Source organism: Schistosoma mansoni, chromosome 3 (genome assembly GCF_000237925.1).
Source record: "Schistosoma mansoni strain Puerto Rico chromosome 3, complete genome".
In the NCBI taxonomy this organism is placed as follows: Eukaryota; Metazoa; Platyhelminthes; class Trematoda; order Strigeidida; family Schistosomatidae; genus Schistosoma; species Schistosoma mansoni.
The window spans coordinates 23,021,310-23,045,662 of NC_031497.1; the positions used below are offsets into that span (position 1 = coordinate 23,021,310).

At 34.6% G+C, this 24,353-nt stretch overlaps 1 protein-coding gene and 1 non-coding gene across 2 annotated transcripts; one reads left to right on the forward strand and one right to left on the reverse strand.

Moving 5' to 3' along the window:
- Positions 1 to 1,519: 1,519 nt before the first annotated feature.
- Smp_026920 (GTP cyclohydrolase I) lies at positions 1,520 to 2,872 on the forward strand (the record flags this gene model as incomplete). Its single annotated transcript, XM_018799693.1, has 2 exons — positions 1,520 to 1,763; positions 2,205 to 2,872. 2 exons carry the CDS (start codon positions 1,520 to 1,522, stop codon positions 2,870 to 2,872), a joined length of 912 nt encoding a protein of 303 aa, XP_018651457.1.
- A 12,652-nt stretch (positions 2,873 to 15,524) lies between these two features.
- Smp_tRNA_00376_Pseudo_CGA.1.1 lies at positions 15,525 to 15,596 on the reverse strand. Its single transcript has one exon. It is a non-coding gene (tRNA).
- Positions 15,597 to 24,353: the final 8,757 nt, after the last annotated feature.

Here is a 24,353-nt window from a genome sequence, read left to right on the forward strand (position 1 = left end):
TTCTTATCGGGACATAATAATTTCCTATTACGAAGAGCCTTTTTGGTCAGTATTCTTTTCTACTAAATAAAATCTGATTTTCATCAGAAGAGGGTTTTGTGGAGATTTTAGTAATTTTTTAAAATATATATATATATATATATATATATATATATATATATATAGTTGAAATCATGAGTCAATTGAAGCTAGACCATCATGAAAAACCTGGAAGCACTGGAAGGCCGTTTTATTCTATCGCGCACTGCTGAGGAGTCCCACAATAGAACGAAACGGCCGTCCAGTGCTTCCAGGTTTTCCATGGTGATTTAGCTCACGATTTCAAAATTTGATTTTATTAATCAAAATAAATCCAAATTTCTATTTAAGAACTTCTCTAGCTAATATTCTGTTTTCACTCATAGGTTTTATTCTGTTCGTTATTCAAAAAAAAATAGAGTGAACTTACGTAGTTCAGATAATTACGGTACACACGTTTTATAATTCGGCGAGATTATAATCTATGGACGAACAGATCAGAAATAAGATAACAAGTCTTGGATTTCAGCATGAAATTCACTTATCCATTCCACTAAATAGAGTTTTGGCATTATAGATTATGTTAATCAGTAATAAAAACCCTAGATCTAATTTGTAACCTTAACCATCAACTTTAAATCATAATCCTAAGTTTTCACACAATATTTTCTAATCATTATTTGATCCTAGTTATTAGGTGAACACTCTCAAGGTCACTCTAGGGCCTCTTAAAGGTCATCCACAAACTATAGTCTCACCTATAATTCTTTCAATAATATAGATATTAGAAGGGGTCTTTGTGAAGAATTTAGTAATTTTATAGTTGAAATCATGAGTCAATTGAAACTCGACCACCATGGAAAACCTGGAAGCACTGGATAGTCGTTTCTTTCTATTGTGAGACTCCTCAGCAGTGCGCATCCACGATCCCACCTCGTGAGATTCAAACCCAGGACCTATCAGTCTCGCGCTAGAGTACTTAACCTCTAAACCACTGAGTCGGCTGGCATCCAACGGCGTGAATGTCTAACTTCAACCAACCCCTGAAAATTGAGCAACCATTCACCATTGTCTTCATAGAGTTACTATTTCACAACAGACCTGGTTGAACTCCACTGGTTATTGCTTTTCACTAGAACTCCAGGAAATACCTCATGGAGTCAGTCACTAGTGAGTCTACGATCATTATTAGAAGGGGGTTTTGTGGAGATTTTGGACGGCCAGTGCTTCCAGGTTTTCCATAGTGATCTAACTTCAATTGACTCATGATTTCAACCATATAAATATATATTTAAACTGAATATTAAATTTAACTAGTTAGCATAACTTGTTTTAAACATCTAATCTTTGTTTACTTTCATTAAAACTTCAGATTACTCCATTAAGTCATTTTAAAACAAAAAGAACAAAAAAAAAGAGTAAAACAAACAAACAAACAAGACAAACTACATATGTACACCCATTACACATGTTACGTTATTCCGTATTACATGTATTAAATATGAATGATAATAAAGTCAAACATCAATCATTACCTACTAATAGTTTAATGACAATGTCACCAACTGAAATGAATCCATCCTATTTAATCCTTAAAAATAATGATGAAATGAATGATACTACTGTTGATCATCATGAACACCACGAACAACACCACCAACAACAACTTAATGATGATTCAAATCGAATAGGATCATCAACTGGGATCAGTTTAATTAATGAACCCCCAAAACGTCCAATTAAAGGTTATCAATTATTGAAAAAAAAATTTCATTTTACACGTGAAACATTTACAAATAGTGTAAAAAGAAACAATAACAATAGTCAAAATACTAAAATGGTAACAAAAACAAATAATCCCATGACTACTACTACTACTACTACTACTACGACTACGACTACTACTAGTAGTAGTACTGACAAGAACCGAAATCCGATGATCCCTTTTAAATCTACCAACTTATTAAATACATCTAATAATAATCTATCACCAAGGGAACGATCATCTAGTTTTAGTGTTCAATATGAAAATAATCAATCCCATTTATCAATTCAACCAACTAATATTAGACATAATAATCATTATTATAATAATAAAAGTAAACATTATGAAAATTTTTTATTATCTAAATCTCAATTAAGTTTACAATCAAGTTTATTAAAACAAAGTCAATTATCATTATTAGATATACAAAGAGATTATCCAAAAACTTTAATGACATTAGGTGGTGGTGGTGGTAGTATGTTAGGTATATCAGATACTGCTAGTATAATTACAGAAGGGGGTATCAATGATCAATATATTGATTTAATCAAAGCCTATCATAATATTTTAGTTGCTATCGGTGAAAATCCTAATCGTCAAGGTTTATTAAAAACACCCCAAAGAGCTGCCAAGTCGATATTATATTTTACAAAAGGTTATGAAGAATGTGTCAATGATATATTGAATGATGCTATATTCGATGAACATCATGATGAATTAGTTATAGTTAAAGATATTGAAATGTTTTCAATGTGTGAACATCATCTAATACCATTTATTGGTCATGTATCTATTGGTTATATACCAAATAAAAAAATTTTAGGTTTAAGTAAACTGGCAAGAATCGTTGAGATATATTCACGTCGATTACAAGTACAAGAAAGACTTACAAAAGAAATTGCTATAGCATTAAATGAGTCAATCAAGCCTAAAGGTGTTGGTGTTATCATAGAAGCAACACATATGTGTATGATTATGCGTGGTGTACAAAAAATTAATTCAACTACTATAACAACAACTATGTTAGGTGATTTAAAGGAGAATGGGAAATTACGTGATGAATTTCTACAACTTGCTGGAAGAAAATAAATTGACCTGTTTGTTATGTAATATGATGATGACTGAATGAGTTTTCTTAATAATGCCCATTATTTAATAAAAATCCTAGAAAATCAAACAGGATCCTCTTTTGATTTTTTTTTTTTGATTCGTTTAAAGATCTTCATTATATTTGAAAGACTAGTTAGACTGTCGTATGCCTTGATAATGTTCTTGTGACTTTCAGGTTGCTTGATCTGTCAAGAGTGATGGGACAGTGCATGACAGTATTGTTGTATGCTAGGTTCAAAGAGAGAATTGTTTGTTATATGCATGCAAGTCCGCCCTGTTATTGTTCTTATTTGTTTTTTTTTGTTTTTGTGAATATTTGGTTCACAGTAGTAACAAGATCTCTTCGGTTTAATCATATGTTTACAAGTCATAATGTATGTATTAGTGTAGTCATTGAGAACACGAGTGGGGATAATGGAATGTATTTAGGCATAAAATTACAGACTATCTAACTAAAATCTGACAACCATACAATAAACAGTTAATTTGTAAAATAACAATCAATTGTCTCAATCTTCACTGTTCCTTCTGTAAATGTCAGTTCATCTTCTCTCCTTTCATTGTACATGCCTTTTTATACCAATTGCGTTCCGTTCCCGTCCTTTCCTTATCAATCTTCTAGTGAATTACATTCTGTCTGACTATCACCATATACTACTTATGTGGATATAAGCAACCCACACCATATTGGTATATGTAAAGTTAGAGATTCCGTATCCTTGTACTTGATGTTTTCAATAAAATTATATTAATATTAGTTAATAAATTATCAAAGCTTGAGAAGTTAGCATCAGTCACATTGACCATAACGAAAACTAGGATAAGTTGACACCATAATTGCAGAAATATTAGTAATCGTTTCCCAATAGTTTGGATTCATATTATATCGTTTTTTTTATGTTAGAAATTTACCAATTATTTCGAAATTTCCTAATGATAAGGATAAACTAGTTACACTGATATTAGGATAAGTGTCTTTTATGAGACGAAAAATCGAAGTCATATTCCTCAGTTTGAATCTCGCTAGGCGGAAACCTGGAGAACTACGAAAGCCATCATCCACAAGATACAAGTGTTTATTAACAATTGTCTACGCAAAATGTTTCAAATCCGTTGATCAGACACTGTCAGCAACATTCTACTGTTGGAGAGAACAAACCAGATTCCATCCAGTGGAGGAATAAATAAGGAAAAAGTGCTGGAAGTGGATAGGACACACATTGAGTAAATCACCCAACTGCGTTACAAGGCAAGCCCTTACATGGAATCCTGAAGGCCAAAGGAAGAGAGGAAGACTAAAGAATACATTCTGCCAAGACATGGAGACAGACATGAGAAGAATGAACAAAATTTGGATAGAAGTAGAAAGGAAGGCCCATGACAGTGGGTTGGAGAATGCTGGTCGGCGGTCTATGCTCCATTGGGAGTCACAAGCATAAGTAAGTAAGTAAATAAGTAAGTAAGTAAGTAATTAAGTAAGTAAGATCTCAACTGTAATCTTGAATTCAAATGAATACAGCTATCTAAATATTGATCACAGAACTATCATTCAATATAAACAACACAACTAATACAAATGAAAAACATTTCAATGTTAAACATACATTAATCTTAAACAAAGATAAATACCATTGTCTAACCATTGAAATATCTTTGAAACTATACAAGAATGAATATATTTCTTTGCCTTATAATCTTTTTTTTCTTCCTTATATCCTTATTTTTCAAAAATTTCTATGTACTAATATATACATCTTCATATATTCCATTGAGTTTTTATGCAAATGAGCAACCTAATTTTTATATCAAACATAAAATGAAAAACATCAATATAAGTTGTAATCCCCGCCAACCACTTTTAATGTATTGTAATTACAAATAAATATATTTATATAAGCCGGATATCCTTCATTGAACAATTCTACTCCCTCATTCCTTATCTTGTAAAAGATAAAAGGAACTGTCAGTAAATGAAATGGATTCAACTTTTTTTTTCTTATTTTTTTTCATATTTAAGACAAATCCTAATCATGTACATGTTAAAATGAAATTAATCTCGTGTTTGAAACTTCCAAAATAGGTTAGATTGAAAACAAGATGTTAAGTAAAGACATAATACATAAGAAATTAGTGTTTATAAGAATGATATGCTGATGACGTCATTTTTAGAAGAACAATAAACGCTTCATTATCGGATCATCCAGCTGAAGCCATCATAACACTTCTATCATCATTATCATCATCATCATCATCAACATCATCATCTTTCTGAGCTATAAATCTTCTCCATACTTTCAAAATAATTATCGTTCTGTAGCCCAAGTGTTTAACAAGTTCTTGTTAGGTAGAATAAAAAGATTTAAAAAAAAATTAAGTATGTGCATTTCATCTTATAATTCTTTATCAACTAGAATGAACAATATCATGGTTTTTATCATAATTTTCTGACTTACTAACTTACGTGGATGCGCACTGTTGAGGAGTCCCACCCAAGGACGAATCGGCCGTCCAGTGCTTCCAGGTTTTCCATGATGGTCTAGCTTCAATTGATTCATGATTTTCAACTATATATTATTCATATGGTTTGTTGGAACTTTAAGCTGTTTCCAAATGATAGGCAATTTGGAGGTTAATTGAATTGATTTTTTGAACGAATTAGGCATATACTGTAGTGTGGTCTACTTATATCCTCATAAGTAGTATATAGTGATGGTCAGACATAGAATTTATTTTGGCACAAGACCGATAAGGAAAGAACTGAAATGAAGCGCAATTAGTAGGAAAATGCATGAACAATGAGATCAGAGAAGATGGATTGATATTTACAGAAAGAACAGTGAAGATTGAGACAATGGATTGTTATTTCGCAAATTAACTGTTTGCTGTATGGTTATCAGAATTTAGTGAGATAGTCTGTAATTTGTGCTTAATTACGTTCGATTGTCCCCACTCGTGTTCTGTTCCCTACAATACAAAAAAGATTTCAAGATGCCATCCCAAATTCTATCTAATAAACCTCAATAGGAGTTAAAATAACCTACTCGTGTTCTGGAATTAAATACTTTCATTTTGTTATAACATGTTATGACTGTTAATTATGTCCATAACTAAAATGAACAATAATAATAATAATAATAATAATAATATAGTTAAGATCATGAGTCGATTGAAGCTAGACCACCATCGAAAACCTAGAAGCACTGCTTGACGGCCGTTTCATCCTATTATGGGACTCCTCAGAAGTGTGCATCCACGATCCGGCACTCGCGAAATTCGAACCCAGGACCTACGGCGGTCTAGCTTCAATTGATTCATGATCTTAACTATATAAAATTACTAAAATCTCCACAAAAACCCCCTTGTTATAATAATAATAATAATAGTTGATCATCACTTCGCAGTGCTGAGGAGTCCCATTCGAAGACGAAACGGCCGTCCAGTGCTTCCAGGTTTTCCATGGTGGTCTAGCTTCAATCGACTCATGATCTCAACTATTGAAATTACTATAATATCAACAAAAACCCCTTCTGATATTATTAATAATTTATAGGTATCATTACCAAGTTTTGATTTGATAATTTCGAGTAAATTGAACACTGGGTGGATTGTTATAAATAAATAGTAATATATTTGTAATATCCCAATGAGTAGAAATATTAAATTTTCTGACGTTTCGTGATTCAATGTAAGCTATTTCTTCAGCGAATAAATAACCAAATTAAAATTAATCCAAGTTTAAATAGTACAAAGGAACAAAGTGTTGTATCGATCGAGTGATGCGTACGTGCCCTGTTTCATATATGACGTGATGATCCCCGCCAATGAGAGAGGAGCGAATTCATCGATCGGACCAGTGATACACCAAAAACCGTATTGAGCAGTTTTGAGTACTTATCAGTCCCGATTTCTGCCTAGCCCAGACAGTTGAGTACAGAACACCAATAACAGCCTCTGAAACATGAATCATTATTCTCAAACATACTGTGTTTATATACCAATCATACAGACCACATCCTACCATAAAATAGGAAAACAACATTTGTACAAAATTTATCCAAATGTGACTGTGAATAGGGGAAACAGAAATTAATGGACTAAGGTTAACTCAAGAATAGTAAATCGTATAGTAATAGTCTATGGGTCAAAATGAAGCTTATAATAAGAGGAACACGAATACGAATAGTTTAGTTACTCAGCAATTATACAATAGGAAATATACATATCATATTGGCGGAACAATAAGAATATTAAATCTTAATATTCTTATTGTTCTGCTGTACATTTAGGAAGCCAGAAGGGTATTATTTCTATGAAGACTGCTGTCATGATACCAGTAGGACTGGTGAAATATTAAGTCAGTATAGGTCGCCAGCAGGAAACCTTGGACCTAGGTTTCATAATGGTTGACACTCATCATTAGTTTGTGCCTTCGGTTTCTAAAAACTGGTGACCCCAGGGGGAAAGTCATTCAGCATCATAATCCAAAACATTACCACTCAGCTATTCGAAGAGCGACTGTCCTCCAATTAGGTTATTATATTCCGAACTAATCTGTAACTGAGTAGTGATCAATGCCATCTTTATCTGTCTGTTATAGTCCTGATCAAATTCTATCTTCGAGTTCACTTGAGATTTTAGGAATTCCTTACTGATGAGCTCCAGCTAGAGTAAAACAAAGAGTCAAGATTATCTGAACACTATTTTCAGCTACCTAACATTTTAACATAATACATAGTCTTTCAAGTCACTTATAGTAGTGACTTTATTACAGCTTGATCTATAAAATTTGATCATCACTAAAGGATTGGACAAATGAGACATTAATTACTGCTCGGTGATTAAGCAACTGTAGAGCTATTGAATGTTATTTACTCAATGAAATTGCTGACTGAAACTACTTCCTGAACAGACTAAAAATATATCGGTAAAATATACATCTGACCTTAAGTTTGTTCTAAAAACTGCTTCATTGAGAAACTCGTCATAGTACAAATTTGATCTTCGAAAAAATAACTTCGTTCTGCTTTGTCTGAGAGACATCATCATTTTTAAATCAATAGAAGGGCTTCATGTTTTATTTTCCTTGGTGCACTGTCTTATTTTAAATTGACCAATTAGTAGTATTCTGCTTAAAAGGTTATTATCAAACCCACAAACTACTATAATACATGCATCCAAGTTAGATTTACTTAAAGTCGTCCTAAGAAAGTCTTTTGATCTTACCCAAGTATTCCTATGTCTTATTCCTTTTAGTGTCTAATTTTACATTAGCATTTAAATATAGAAAATAACTAGTGATGAGTTAGTCCGTCGCCATAAAATATTGTGCTGGGCGACTGTCCCATTTCGGTACTGATATACATGCTTCCTATACTCAGGCCCAACCAACTACGTGAGTGAGAAAACGAAGAGTCAGCAGGAAGATTTTATTGGTTAGTTTGAATCAGAATATAACCAATAGCTCATTCATTAATATGGGTATATGTCCGTAAGAAAACGATGGCAGACTTTCAGCCAATAGCGTGGACAGGTTGGTATCTTTCACCCATCATTTGACCTTGAAATTATATGCCTGACCGACCTAGTCTATCAACTTGGCATTCTGCTTGAGTCGTACTATACCAGTATGACTGTTGGTTCTGTTAAGATGACTTATAGAATATTATTTACTCTTATTTGAACGTTTGTTACGATCTCGTCTTACTCATATTTTGTTTATTTTAGAATTAGTTTTCTGTTGACTTACTATCTAAATAATCCTGCATGTTTTTGTGGCTCAACATTATGAAACTAGAAATTTCCATGCTCAACTTATCTGATTTTACTATTCCTTATCGTATCCTCTCTAGATTTAAACGAAGAAATTATACTGTACTGAGTATAAACTTGACGTTTTTCAAACTTTACAGGTACCAATTCCATCTTCTTTATGAATACACTAGTAAACAGATATCTGAATAGGTACCATTACCAAGGTGTGACTCGATAATTTCGAATAAATTGAGCTTTTGGTAGATTGTTATAAATAAGAAGTGGCTTATACTGAGTCACGAAACGTCAGAAAATTTAAATTCACTTAGTATTGTTTGTTTTAATCTTCCCATTGATGTTTAGGACTACAATTGATCGGTCTCTTATTGGCATATGTGCATACTGTGCGTATTGCATCGATATAACCATAATTCACAAGCATTATAAATGAGGATGGATAGTGGCTAGCAGTTGAATCCAGGACGTGCGTTTCGTCCTATTTGGGACTAGTCCGCTGGATGTACCTGCATCTCAGCGTTGATGTTCACTCTGGGACTCGAACCCAGTACCTTTCGCTTCAAACGCCATCGCTTACATATGAATTCATTCATTTAAAATCAGGTGTTAAAGTTCACTGTATTAGGCAATGAAAAAATGTAAGCATTAAGCTGGTTCTAGATCACTGTGATTGAAAATGAACGTCTCCTTGATAAGACGATCCAGTATTTCAAATGTTGATACAAGACATTATTGGTTATTCATGTCCCTTTTCATTTTTCAATGTTTTCTAGCTTAAAGAAACACACAACTATGATAGATGTTTACGTATTGAATCTGCTTGAAAAAAACTAATAGAAATTAAGGTAAAGAGAAAGCAAACAATCCAGAATAAATTCATCTGTAAGAATTGTTTAGATCTTCCCCGTTTATGTCAAGGTCTTTAATTGATCAGTCTCCTTTTAGCATCTGTGCATCCCGAGCTGATTGAATTGATATTGACACTATATCGTGGGCACTTTTTCGGCAGAGTCAGATTCAGTTGGATTAAGTAACTAAGTGGATAATGCGTTGGGCGTTTGGAGAGGAAAATATTGGGTTATTGTATTGTCGGTTGATATGTTAAGCCCATATACCTTATTCAAACTTCTGGACAAGCCAATTTCCCTATCCATCTTGGGTCACGTTTTGACTTCGTTAATTATTCACTTATCAACCCTGACTGTTTTTTATACGAGCGTATGTGTGTGTACACTTGTTTTCCTATTCATTACATGTTCGTAACTTATTTTTATCTGACTATGAATATCGATTAACGCTTGGAGAAAGCGAGTTGGTGTTATATCGAATGAGTGCGTGCCCTGTTTGACATATGACGTGATGATTCCCGCCAATGAGAGAGGAGCGAATCATCGATCAGAACAATGATACACAAAAGCCGTATCAGCAGTCTTGAGTACTTATCAGTCCCGATTTCTGCCTAGCCCAGACAGTTGAGTACAGAACACCAATAACAGCCTCTGAAACATGAATCATTATTCTCAAACATACTGTGTTTATATACCAATCATACAGACCACATCCTACCATAAAATAGGAAAACAACATTTGTACGAAATTTATCCAAATGTGACTGTGAATAGGGGGAACAGTAATTAATGGACTAGGGATAACTCAAGAATAGTAGATCATATAGCAATAGTCTATGGGTCAAAATGAAGTTTATAATAAGAGGAACACGAATACGAATAGTTTAGTTACTCAGCAATTATACAATAGGAAATATACATATCATATTGGCGGAACAATAAGAATATTAAATCTTAATATTCTTATTGTTCTGCTGTACATTTAGGAAGCCAGAAGGGTATTATTTCTATGAAGACTGCTGTCATGATACCAGTAGGACTGGTGAAATATTAAGTCAGTATAGGTCGCCAGCAGGAAACCTTGGACCTAGGTTTCATAATGGTTGACACTCATCATTAGTTTGTGCCTTCGGTTTCTAAAAACTGGTGACCCCAGGGGGAAAGTCATTCAGCATCATAATCCAAAACATTACCACTCAGCTATTCGAAGAGCGACTGTCCTCCAATTAGGTTATTATATTCCGAACTAATCTGTAACTGAGTAGTGATCAATGCCATCTTTATCTGTCTGTTATAGTCCTGATCAAATTCTATCTTCGAGTTCACTTGAGATTTTAGGAATTCCTTACTGATGAGCTCCAGCTAGAGTAAAACAAAGAGTCAAGATTATCTGAACACTATTTTCAGCTACCTAACATTTTAACATAATACATAGTCTTTCAAGTCACTTATAGTAGTGACTTTATTACAGCTTGATCTATAAAATTTGATCATCACTAAAGGATTGGACAAATGAGACATTAATTACTGCTCGGTGATTAAGCAACTGTAGAGCTATTGAATGTTATTTACTCAATGAAATTGCTGACTGAAACTACTTCCTGAACAGACTAAAAATATATCGGTAAAATATACATCTGACCTTAAGTTTGTTCTAAAAACTGCTTCATTGAGAAACTCGTCATAGTACAAATTTGATCTTCGAAAAAATAACTTCGTTCTGCTTTGTCTGAGAGACATCATCATTTTTAAATCAATAGAAGGGCTTCATGTTTTATTTTCCTTGGTGCACTGTCTTATTTTAAATTGACCAATTAGTAGTATTCTGCTTAAAAGGTTATTATCAAACCCACAAACTACTATAATACATGCATCCAAGTTAGATTTACTTAAAGTCGTCCTAAGAAAGTCTTTTGATCTTACCCGAGTATTCCTATGTCTTATTCCTTTTAGTGTCTAATTTTACATTAGCATTTAAATATAGAAAATAACTAGTGATGAGTTAGTCCGTCGCCATAAAATATTGTGCTGGGCGACTGTCCCATTCCGGTACTGATATACATGCTTCCTATACTCAGGCCCAACCAACTACGTGAGTGAGAAAACGAAGAGTCAGCAGGAAGATTTTATTGGTTAGTTTGAATCAGAATATAACCAATAGCTCATTCATTAATATGGGTATATGTCCGTAAGAAAACGATGGCAGACTTTCAGCCAATAGCGTGGACAGGTTGGTATCTTTCACCCGTCATTTGACCTTGAAATTATATGCCTGACCGACCTAGTCTATCAACTTGGCATTCTGCTTGAGTCGTACTATACCAGTATGACTGTTGGTTCTGTTAAGATGACTTATAGAATATTATTTACTCTTATTTGAACGTTTGTTACGATCTCGTCTTACTCATATTTTGTTTATTTTAGAATTAGTTTTCTGTTGACTTACTATCTAAATAATCCTGCATGTTTTTGTGGCTTAACATTATGAAACTAGAAATTTCCATGCTCAACTTATCTGATTTTACTATTCCTTATCGTATCCTCTCTAGATTTAAACGAAGAAATTATACTGTACTGAGTATAAACTTGACGTTTTTCAAACTTTACAGGTACCAATTCCATCTTCTTTATGAATACACTAGTAAACAGATATCTGAATAGGTACCATTACCAAGGTGTGACTCGATAATTTCGAATAAATTGAGCTTTTGGTAGATTGTTATAAATAAGAAGTGGCTTATACTGAGTCACGAAACGTCAGAAAATTTAAATTCACTTAGTATTGTTTGTTTTAATCTTCCCATTGATGTTTAGGACTACAATTGATCGGTCTCTTATTGGCATATGTGCATACTGTGCGTATTGCATCGATATAACCATAATTCACAAGCATTATAAATGAGGATGGATAGTGGCTAGCAGTTGAATCCAGGACGTGCGTTTCGTCCTATTTGGGACTAGTCCGCTGGATGTACCTGCATCTCAGCGTTGATGTTCACTCTGGGACTCGAACCCAGTACCTTTCGCTTCAAACGCCATCGCTTACATATGAATTCATTCATTTAAAATCAGGTGTTAAAGTTCACTGTATTAGGCAATGAAAAAATGTAAGCATTAAGCTGGTTCTTGATCACTGTGATTGAAAATGAACGTCTCCTTGATAAGACGATCCAGTATTTCAAATGTTGATACAAGACATTATTGGTTATTCATGTCCCTTTTCATTTTTCAATGTTTTCTAGCTTAAAGAAACACACAACTATGATGGATGTTTACGTATTGAATCTGCTTGAAAAAAACTAATAGAAATTAAGGTAAAGAGAAAGCAAACAATCCAGAATAAATTCATCTGTAAGAATTGTTTAGATCTTCCCCGTTTATGTCAAGGTCTTTAATTGATCAGTCTCCTTTTAGCATCTGTGCATCCTGAGCTGATTGAATTGATATTGACACTATATCGTGGGCACTTTTTCGGCAGAGTCAGATTCAGTTGGATTAAGTAACTAAGTGGATAATGCGTTGGGCGTTTGGAGAGGAAAATATTGGGTTATTGTATTGTCGGTTGATATGTTAAGCCCATATACCTTATTCAAACTTCTGGACAAGCCAATTTCCCTATCCATCTTGGGTCACGTTTTGACTTCGTTAAATATTCACTTATCAACCCTGACTGTTTTTTATACGAGCGTATGTGTGTGTACACTTGTTTTCCTATTCATTACATGTTCGTAACTTATTTTTATCTGACTATGAATATCGATTAACGCTTGGAGAAAGCGAGTTGGTGTTATATCGAATGAGTGCGTGCCCTGTTTGACATATGACGTGATGATCCCCGCCAATGAGAGAAGAGCGAATTCATCGATCAGAACAATGATACACAAAAGCCGTATCAGCAGTCTTGAGTACTTATCAGTCCCGATTTCTGCCTAGCCCAGACAGTTGAGTACAGAACACCAATAACAGCCTCTGAAACATGAATCATTATTCTCAAACATACTGTGTTTATATACCAATCATACAGACCACATCCTACCATAAAATAGGAAAACAACATTTGTACGAAATTTATCCAAATGTGACTGTGAATAGGGGGAACAGTAATTAATGGACTAGGGATAACTCAAGAATAGTAGATCATATAGCAATAGTCTATGGGTCAAAATGAAGTTTATAATAAGAGGAACACGAATACGAATAGTTTAGTTACTTAACAATTATACAATAAAAATATATGTATAGTACTAGTCCAGAAATAGATTTCAACAGTTACCGTTCATTAATCTCATCGGGACATAACACCTCCCCTTTTTTGAGAGATCCGGAGTTGATATCCGGATTTTAAATTTCCCGAATTTATCCTTCCCCACGAACTAGAGTTGGATCCTCATATTCCGAAGTTACATTTAATGTGACTCTATTTAAAACATTTTTCCTGCATTCAATAGCGAATCTGCTAGAACTGATTGAATGGTGAGGATCGATATTTGACATGAGGTCAGAGTTTGGTTCTTCTGAAATATTGTCATCACATTTATTGGGTAAACCACTAGTAAATAATGAGTCACTAAGATAATCAGCATCCATCATAAATGCACTAGGTTCGTGATTATTATTTGATACATGTGACATATTTTCTGGTAAAACATTATAATCTCGACAATTAGATTCGTCAGAAATCTCTATTGTAGAATGATGAGTTCCAATCGGTGCAGCTGCATTCAGTGTACTGTTCGATTTATTCTCTGTTTCTTCATGGGCGGTTGCTGCAGCAATTTTATGGGCGTTTAACAAGATATTGTCTTTCTGTGAACTGGAAAATTCATTGTTTGCACGTTCTGTTTCGAGGATAATAGAATTTGAACCAAGTATGGGGAACGTCTCTGAAACAAACAGTACTGGACTACTGGGCTGCTTATGTATGACTACTACTGCTTAGCTTAAGTTTCTGTTCGTCACGAATTTATTGAGGTTTTCACCGGCATATTCATTCATTCTGCAATCAATTTCCAGCTCTGTGCGCAATTTAGAAATTAATTCGTTAACCTCCGTCACCCCCCCCCCAAAGCATGGGTGATTCAGCAGCTTTGCTTGTAACTTGTCAATAAATTATATCTGACTCTTTTTGAAACGCTACTCCTGTCGCTGGAATAGCAACTGTAATTGGTCGGAAGTTAGAGCCATTTTTTACCGTATGACCAGTGACCAATGTCGTTCAAGGACAGCAACGACAATTCTGAATGCTGATTGCACTAAATAATTACCTGATTTTCAACCAATTGCAGGCTGACTTTGGTTCGATTTTTTTACCCCGTCGCCAGTTGTTATATCCATTGATGTGCGTGCTATGACTGTGAACATTCATTAATCTCATCGGGATATGATAGTTGGCTTACCCGCGATCTCCAATGCGTGTCATTTTTGCTTCTTTCTCTTCTATTCTCTTTATCCCTCTGATTTCCTGTCCAGATCAACGAGTATACAAAATATATGTATTCGAAATCCATTCTTGTATTTGACTTATTTAATTCCGTTATTCACCAACGTGGATTAAGTCATTTATTACATAAGAGGATAGACAGGATGTATATTTTGACAAGCATTCATACGATCTAATTGGAGTTGGATCTTGATCCCACAAGAGTCCCGCCGTGAATGATAACTCCAGGGCACAGGTGCATCCAACTGAAGAGTCTTAAATAGGACTAAACGTACATCCTGGATTCCTCTACTAATCACTATTCAACTCTGCTTATTTATTATGTTGCACAAAATTATAATTATCGGTAATTGAGATTCTTGATTTAACATAAGTAACCGTTAATTTTTTCTAACCCTATATTTGACTTCAGTTAAATCGGATGCTGATTAGAAGGGGTTTTGTGGAGATTTCAGTATTTTTCATAGTTGAAATCATGAGTCAATTGAAGCTAGACCACCATCGAAAACCTGCAAGCACTGGGCGGCCGTTTCGTCCTATTATGGGACTCCTCAGCAGTGCGCATCCACGATCTGGCACTCGTGAGATTCGAACCCAGGACCTACCAGTCTCGAGCCAGAGCCCTTAACCGATAGACCACTGAGCCGGCATCCAACGGTGTAAATATCTAACTTCAATCGATCCACAAATTATGAGCGACCATTCACCAATTGTCTTCAGTGAGTTGTTATCTCACAACAGACGTGGTTGAACTCCACGGTCACTGCTTCCCACTAGAACTCCAGGACATGTGCCTTGAAGTCAGTCACGGATGCTGATTGTTATCGTAATATACATGCCTCAAACCCTCGTATATTTTTATCGACTCAATTCGCGTTAGAGAATAACGGAATAAAAGAAGTCAAATACGAGAATGGATTTTGAATACGTATATTTCATACACTCATTGATCTATAGAGACAAACAGAGGAAGGGTGTGACGCTCAGTGAAGGCGAGTAATCCAACTCATTTTTATCAAGCGTGACTCAATATTTGTATCCATACAAAAATAATGAATAGGGTGAGTAATTAACACACATACTGCGGTGTGGTCTACTTATATCCTCATAAGTAGTATATGGTAATGGTCTAACATAGAATGTATTTTGGCAGAAGACCGATAAGGAAAGAACCGGAGTGGAACGTAATTGGTATGGAAATGAATGAACAGTGAAATCTGAGAAGATGGACTGATATTTGCAGAAGGAACAGTTAAGATTGAGGCGATCGATTGTTATTTTGCAAATTAACTGTTTGCTGTATGGTTATTAGATCTTAGTAAGATAGTTTGTAATTTGTGCTTAAAATACACTCGATTGTCCCCACCAGTGTTTTGTTCACTTCAATACGATCATCTCAAAACAGTCAGTATTAATAAGCGAATAATCAACAAGATGTAGATTGAGAAGAATACATAAATTGGTCAATCCAGAAGCTAGAATAGCCTATATGGGCATGACATAGTACCAGCCACTACAAATTTACACTTCAACTTAGTGTACTTTGGTTGAAATATTTTTTTGTAATCGAGAAACCTACTGTAAATTCGTTATAGGCTAACGCATACTGATAAGCTGATATACATATATGCGTAAGGCACGCTAATCATGTGGTGTTAGTGATTGGTGTACATTTCACCTACGCTCATAACTTTAATATTTCTCTTGATAAAATGAATAAAGCATAGAAAATGACAACATACACGTACTCATTTTAAGTAAGAAATAACCTTTCGTTACGTGATAATTATTTAAGACAATTTATGAAACAAATTATTGATCGTTTTTATGAACAATGGATGATACAATTCACTAGTGGTAATAATATAACTAAATCATTTAATCAAGTAGAAACATCAGCGAGACTATAATTCATAGACGAGCCAGTCAGAAGCGTTTGAGGGATTTCAAAGTCATGGCGCCAATTTCAGTACTTGATGCTCATGTAAGCTGGGTTCACAATGGATTTTAGAGAGGACGTGACAATTAAGCGGCTACAATAAATGGGACTACTAAGAACTTCCTTTATTTGTAATTGCGGTAATCAAATGACTTGTAGACCTTGTGCAGATTACCATGATGTTGTCCTTCGATTAATATATGTTGAAAGAAGACGTTTGCTAGAATAGGAACCTTTATCGCTCGATCCAGATTGAGACTAAGGCAAATTATAATAATTGCTTTGAATTGTATAATAAAAGCACCACTAACGTTGGCTGCAATAATCTCAAATGTTACTGAAGCTTCGGCTGTTCAGTGGTATGAATATTGTAGGGATATATCCATAATAAAAATGATAAACTTAGACAAATGGAGTACAAACAAACAATAATGAAGCTATGTGGTCAAGGCTGAGCAAGTATTGCGACCTTATCATGGTTCCAGAGACCAACTATTATGGAGCCATATGAATGAGTTCCTCTACCTTATGCATTACGATTTTGAAACCTTTGAACGTTTTTCTAACGTTGACAAGTTTTTGGACCATATTAAAAGAAGTGTATCTACTTTAATTCTTTGGCTTCATATAATATATTTTTACTCTATACTGACTGTTTATTGATTGGCTGATATCTCTCAAGGTCAATTAAAGTTCGTTCAAAGGTCGTCCATAAATTATAGTCTTGCCGAATCATCATTTAATACTGAATAACAAATCGACTAAAAAAGACAAATAAATTTTGGTCTCAAAAACCCTGAATCCACTTTTGATCTAATACAGCTGTTACTCACAGGCCTATACAAGAAATTCATTCCATGACGTACAGACTGGAAGATTCAACAGTGGATAAAGAAAAATTTAATACTATCTATATAATATAAAGAATCAACTGACAGAAGTTCTCATTTACTGATATATACATGTGTAGAGAATATGAATGATAAGGGTTGACATATTAATGTATATCAGGGTGTACAAATAATAGTAGACAAATTCCGTTGAAGAAATTCCATAGATCTCGATCCAAAAAATTCCAATAATACAATTTCTAGAAGTATGACATTACAAGCTAATCTGTAAATAACAACCACATCAATACAAACATAATTTATTAATCTGTTCGAAGAAGCTCGAACAACAACTACATGGTCATAGTTCAACAAAACAAAACAGTCAATCAAATTACAATGACATATCAAGATAATGAAACGAGTGATCACAGACAGTTGGAAATAGAGTGATTAGAAAGAATGGGTTTATAGTTTGTGGAATGGTCAAGAAGCTTACTTCTACTTGAAGTACGTTCTGATGATGTTTTATAGATAAACTGTAGAGACGAGATGGTGGTTAGAGGTAATCAACAGGAAACCCTGAACCTAGGTTTCATGCTACTTGGCACCCGTCAGCAACGTATACCTGTAATCTTGAAGTAACTGATGTTTCCGCACGGATTTGATCCCGTGTCACCCAGCTTCACAGTCAGAGACCTTACCACTGAGCTATCCGGCCCGCGACTGACCTCCTGTAAGATTGCGATGTATTTACAATTGATTGATCACTGGGTGGTGATCAGTGTCATGTATGTCAGGTCCGTCTTAGTGTAGATCGAATCCTCAATTTAAATTATATTACCAAGATTTCTTCAACTGTCATTTATTTTGAAAAAAAGGTTTAGTAGGTTTAATATACTTCTAATCATATTATAACCTATAACAGGTAAAGACTCTAATGTAGTTCTTGTATGTTGCAAGTAGACTGATATGGATCACTATATTCCTTTAACAAAGGTTAAAAAGTAGCAATGGTCTCTACATTATTTTCTAAGGGAGAAAGAAATAAAGTTCATGTTTAGCGTGAATATTGTTTAAATAATGGTATGAGCTTAACAAGAGAGTTTAAAAAATTTGCAACTAGTTATATTATAGTGAACAAGAACACAGGTGAGGACAACCAATTGTCTCAATCTTCACTGTTCATTCTGTAAATGTCAATCTGCATTCTCTAATTCCATTGTTTGTGCATTTTCATACCAACTGCGCTTCATTTCAGTTGTTTCCTTATCGGTCTTTTGCCATTCTATGTCTAACCATCACCACATACTACTTATATGGATATAAGTAGATCACACCATAATATTATCTTCTAGTCTAGTTAACAAATTCATAGAAAGACTTTGTAAAGAACATTAAATTATTTATACTCCACTATATTTTACAATCTACTTTTAGCTTCAGTGCAAATTTACCTGAGAGTATTTTTGACGATGCTTTGAAATAAATCTTAGCTAACAAGTAGTATATACAAATCCTATGGCCGTATTAAACTTGTACAATTTCATGCCAGGTGTAAGTTTTTCTTAATTCTAGTTATAAACAAAAGGCTATAATATCCATAAAGCAATAAATAATTGATTATTATTTAGGTAAAACTCTATTCCCTTCTAATTGCTTTACATGCTACTGGACTGTGGTCTACTTATATCCACATAAGTAGTATATGGTGTTTTGTTCACTACACTACTACTGTACAGTGTTGATATTCTGAGTTTTCTAAGGAACCAAAGAATTCGATATATCAGACTGAACAAGTTTGATTTTCACCAAAGAGTTCTCATCAAACAGCTGTCAGTATATCATGAAATCTATTGAAATATTGGGAACTGAAATGCATCTCGCTAGAAATATCTATCAAAACTCCTGTGAAAATGTTATATGCCTCATTTTGCTCCGTAAGCCTTGTTTCATACGAAAATACGAAACGTTTAAGAATAGTTATATTCAAAGTATACAGCAATAGAAGATTAAGTTAATAACCAAATGCTATATCCCGTGGAGATTTATGAATGGCAACTTTGAGAACTACTTATGGACCAATATGTTATGTATGATTGTTAAATAACTAAACTATTCATATTCGTGTCCCTCTTATTATAAGCTTTATTTTGACCCATAGACTATTGCTATATGATCTACTATTCTTGAGTTATCCCTAGTCCATTAATTACTGTTCCCCCTATTAACAGTCACATTTGGATAAATCTTGTACAAATGTTGTTTTCCTATTTTATGGTAGGATGTGGTCTGTATGATTGGTATATAAACACAGTATGTTTGAGAATAATGATTCATGTTTCAGAGGCTGTTATTGGTGTTCTGTACTCAACTGTCTGGGCTAGGCAGAAATCGGGACTGATAAGTACTCAAGACTGCTGATACGGCTTTTGTGTATCATTGTTCTGATCGATGATTCGCTCCTCTCTCATTGGCGGGGATCATCACGTCATATGTCAAACAGGGCACGCACACATTCGATATAACACCAACTCGCTTTCTCCAAGCGTTAATCGATATTCATAGTCAGATAAAAATAAGTTACGAACATGTAATGAATAGGAAAACAAGTGTTTAATGATTTCCTCAATGTATATCCTATACACCTCCAACGTCTACTCCTAATTTCCTCTTCACATGGAATTTCGTTTGTTCTCTACCACAGTAGGCTGTTGATGATGGTTTCCGGCCAGTGAATGTTGATTATCTTCCGTAAACAACTGCTTATAAATACTCGTATCATTTTGATGATAGTTGTAGTAGTTCTCCACGTTTCAGTTCAGTACGATAGAACTGTCTTGACGTTCGTATTAAAAATTCACACTTTGGTGTTGGTTGACAGATGTTTTGAGTTCCATACGTTGTTCAATTGTAAGAATGCGGCTCTTGATTTGCCAGTCTTCGTCTTTACGTCTGCATAAGGTCCTCCCTGTTCATAGATGGTGCTGCTGTCCAGGTACGTGAAAGATCCCACCTCTTCCAGATTCTCTACATCAAGTGAAATCGGGTTGGTGTTCTCAGTGTTGTATTTGAGGATCTTGCTTTCCTCTCTGTGTATGATGAGGCCTACTGATGCAGAAGTTTCTGCTACACTAGTTATCTTCATCTTCATTTGTTCGTGTTGTGTGTGTGTGTGTGTGGGATAGAAGAGGTAGTTCATCTGCGAAGTCCAAATAGTCTAATTGATTGTGAGCCGTCAATTGTATTCCGTGCCTCTCCTCATACATGCACAAGAACAATCCAGTCAACCAATATAAGGAAGAGAAAGGGCTACAATTAACAGCCTTGTCCGACTCCAGTCCTCACTTGCAATCCCCCTCTCAGATGTCCTCCATTCACGAATTCACACTGTAGCCCGTCGTCTGAACTCCTTATCATATTGATGATCTTCTCAGATACTTCATAGTGTCAAAGAAGCTTCCATCAGATCCTCCTATCTACACTGTCGAATGCTTTTTTCATAAACGAAGATGTTGATGTATAGTGACGTGTTCCATTCAATTCATTGTCCAACGATGATCTGTAGTGTCGAGATTTGGTCTTTTTACAAGCGATCCTTACGGAATCCAACCTGCTGTTCTCGAAGTTGGGCGTCCACTGAATCTTTCATTCGGCCTAGCAACAATCTGTTGAAAACATTTACTGACACCGACAGTAGTGTGATGCATCTGCACTTCTCACATTTGCTCAGATATCGATTCTTTGGTATCTTTATGAGTTGTCCTTCTTTTCCAGTCTGTTAGTGGCAGTTGTTCCTCGTCCTACGTCTTCGTGAATAGATCGTGGAGCATGTTTATAGTCAGAGTTATACATGACTTCAGTACTTTGTGTGGTATATTGTCAGGTACTGCTGATTTCCCACTCTTGACTTGTTTGATGACCATCCTGTTTGTTCGATTATTGATAGAGTGACATTGATAGAGAGGTGAGTGTGTGTTGCCTCGATGTCCATTGGATTCAATGTAGCTGGTCTATTCTAGAGTTCCTCAAAATATTCTAACCATCTGTTCCTCTGTTGTTGGATCTCGGTGATTGTCTTACTTTATTTGTCCTTAACCAGTCTCTGTGGTTCTCCGTGGTGTGATCCGGTGAGACTAATGTAGCTTTGTGTATGCATTTGTGTGGGAACATCGTGCCACCCATAACAAATTTATTGATCGCAAATAAATCTGAAAATCTGTTACCATTCTCACTCCTTTCTCTTAGTCCTCGTTGTCCCATAATATCTTCATACCAGGTGTTGTCCATTACGACTATGGAAATTAGGTTTCCCATCACGATAGTCAGGTTTCTTCCGGTAATTTCGCCTTCATTGATTTCAACTTCTCATAAAGCTGATCTTTATTGTCATCACTGCTATCATTGTTGGGTGCAAAACATTGGATCAAACATTCATTCTGATTTCCTCATTCTTTGTCTGAAGGATGCTTTGATGATCTTTGATTCACTAGATTCCCATTCCATGAAGGCGTCACATGCTTCTTTGGAAAGCACAAGAGCAACTCTATTAGTGTAACCAGAGTACAGCAGCATCTCTCCCGTACCTAACTTTTGCTGTCCAGCATGGATCCAATGGGTTTCGTTGATTCCGAGCACGACCAATTTGTATCTTCTCATTTCCGTAACTATTTGACTGATCGTCCCAGTCCCCCATATTATCCAGACATTCCATGTACCTATAATAAGTTGTTGTTCTGGTTGCTAGAAAAGGCAACGTCCTCGTGACTTCCGACGAATCTCGGCCTTTATAATGAGGCATCATAATTCTTGCTTTAACTCGGAGAGCAGAGTTTAAACGGTTGTTTAATTTGTTCGTTTTGGTTAGCATTTTTGTTAACAAGATTGTTTTCTACACGATTGGGTTGCCTAATTCATATGCAACTCTATTACTTCACCCAGACTTGGAACAGGCAGTCATATTGAGACGCCAGTTGAGAAGCAATACATTTTATTCACTCTTTTCGATTCATACAGATTGGCCATCTAATTATCTTTTATATTAATGATGTTAACATCTGAGTGTGAACTTTATTTTTCAAATCAATTTTACACAATGTTCTCATTTTGATATACTTGATAATTGTAGAACAAGTATTAGTTAACTATCACAACTAATCGATCAGATATATTGAGTAATAAATTAGTTCATTGTATCTTTTGGTTGAACTACTCCATATTCAATTGGTGATAAATTGTTCACAGTGAATGATTTACTCTTGAAAATCGTTTTTTTTTTTGCATATTGACCGAGAATTATTGATAGACTATGATAATCAATTAATTGGTAAGTACTCATTATAATATGAATACTTTTCAGTAATTAAAACAGTTTAAGATTGAAATCGATGGATTTCGGAATGAAGTTAGTAGGCCTGGTAACTAATTGATCAGAATAATTTATGGTAAATAACAACTATGAATAAAAATATTAGTAGTATCGAACTGTTTTAAAAATAGTATATATGTACATAACTTTTATCTTCATTTAAAAGATTCTGTTCACAAATAATTTATAAATAAATTCATAGAAGAACACATATTGTGGTGTGGTCTACTTATATCCACATATGATGATGATCAGGCATTGAATGTATTTTGGAAGAAGATCGATAAGGAAAAGACAGGAGCGGAACGAAATCGGTATGAAAATGCGTGAACAATGAAATCAGAGAAGATGAACTGATATTTGCAGAAGGTGTTGTCCATTCCAACTTTGGAGTTTAGGTTTCCCATCAGGATGGTCAGGTCTTCTCCGGTAATTTCGCCTTGATCGATTGCAACCTCTTATAAAACTGATCTTGATCGTCATCACTGCTGTCATTGTTGGGTGCATAACATTGGATCAAATATTCATTGTGATTCTCTCATTCTCTGTCTGAAGGATGCTTTGAGGATCGTTGATCCACTAGCTTCCCATTTCATAAGAGCGTCACATATGTTCTTCTATGAATTTATTTATAAATTATTTGTGAACAGAATCTTTTAAATGAAGATAAAAGTTATGTACATATATACTATTTTTAAAACAGTTCGATACTACTAATATTTTTATTCATAGTTGTTATTTACCATAAATTATTCTGATCAATTAGTTACCAGGCCTACTAACTTCATTCCGAAATCCATCGATTTCAATCTTAAACTGTTTTAATTACTGAAAAGTATTCATATTATAATGAGTACTTACCAATTAATTGATTATCATAGTCTATCAATAATTCTCGGTCAATATGCAAAAAAAAAAACGATTTTCAAGAGTAAATCATTCACTGTGAACAATTTATCACCAATTGAATATGGAGTAGTTCAACCAAAAGATACAATGAACTAATTTATTACTCAATATATCTGATCGATTAGTTGTGATAGTTAACTAATACTTGTTCTACAATTATCAAGTATATCAAAATGAGAACATTGTGTAAAATTGATTTGAAAAATAAAGTTCACACTCAGATGTTAACATCATTAATATAAAAGATAATTAGATGGCCAATCTGTATGAATCGAAAAGAGTGAATAAAATGTATTGCTTCTCAACTGGCGTCTCAATATGACTGCCTGTTCCAAGTCTGGGTGAAGTAATAGAGTT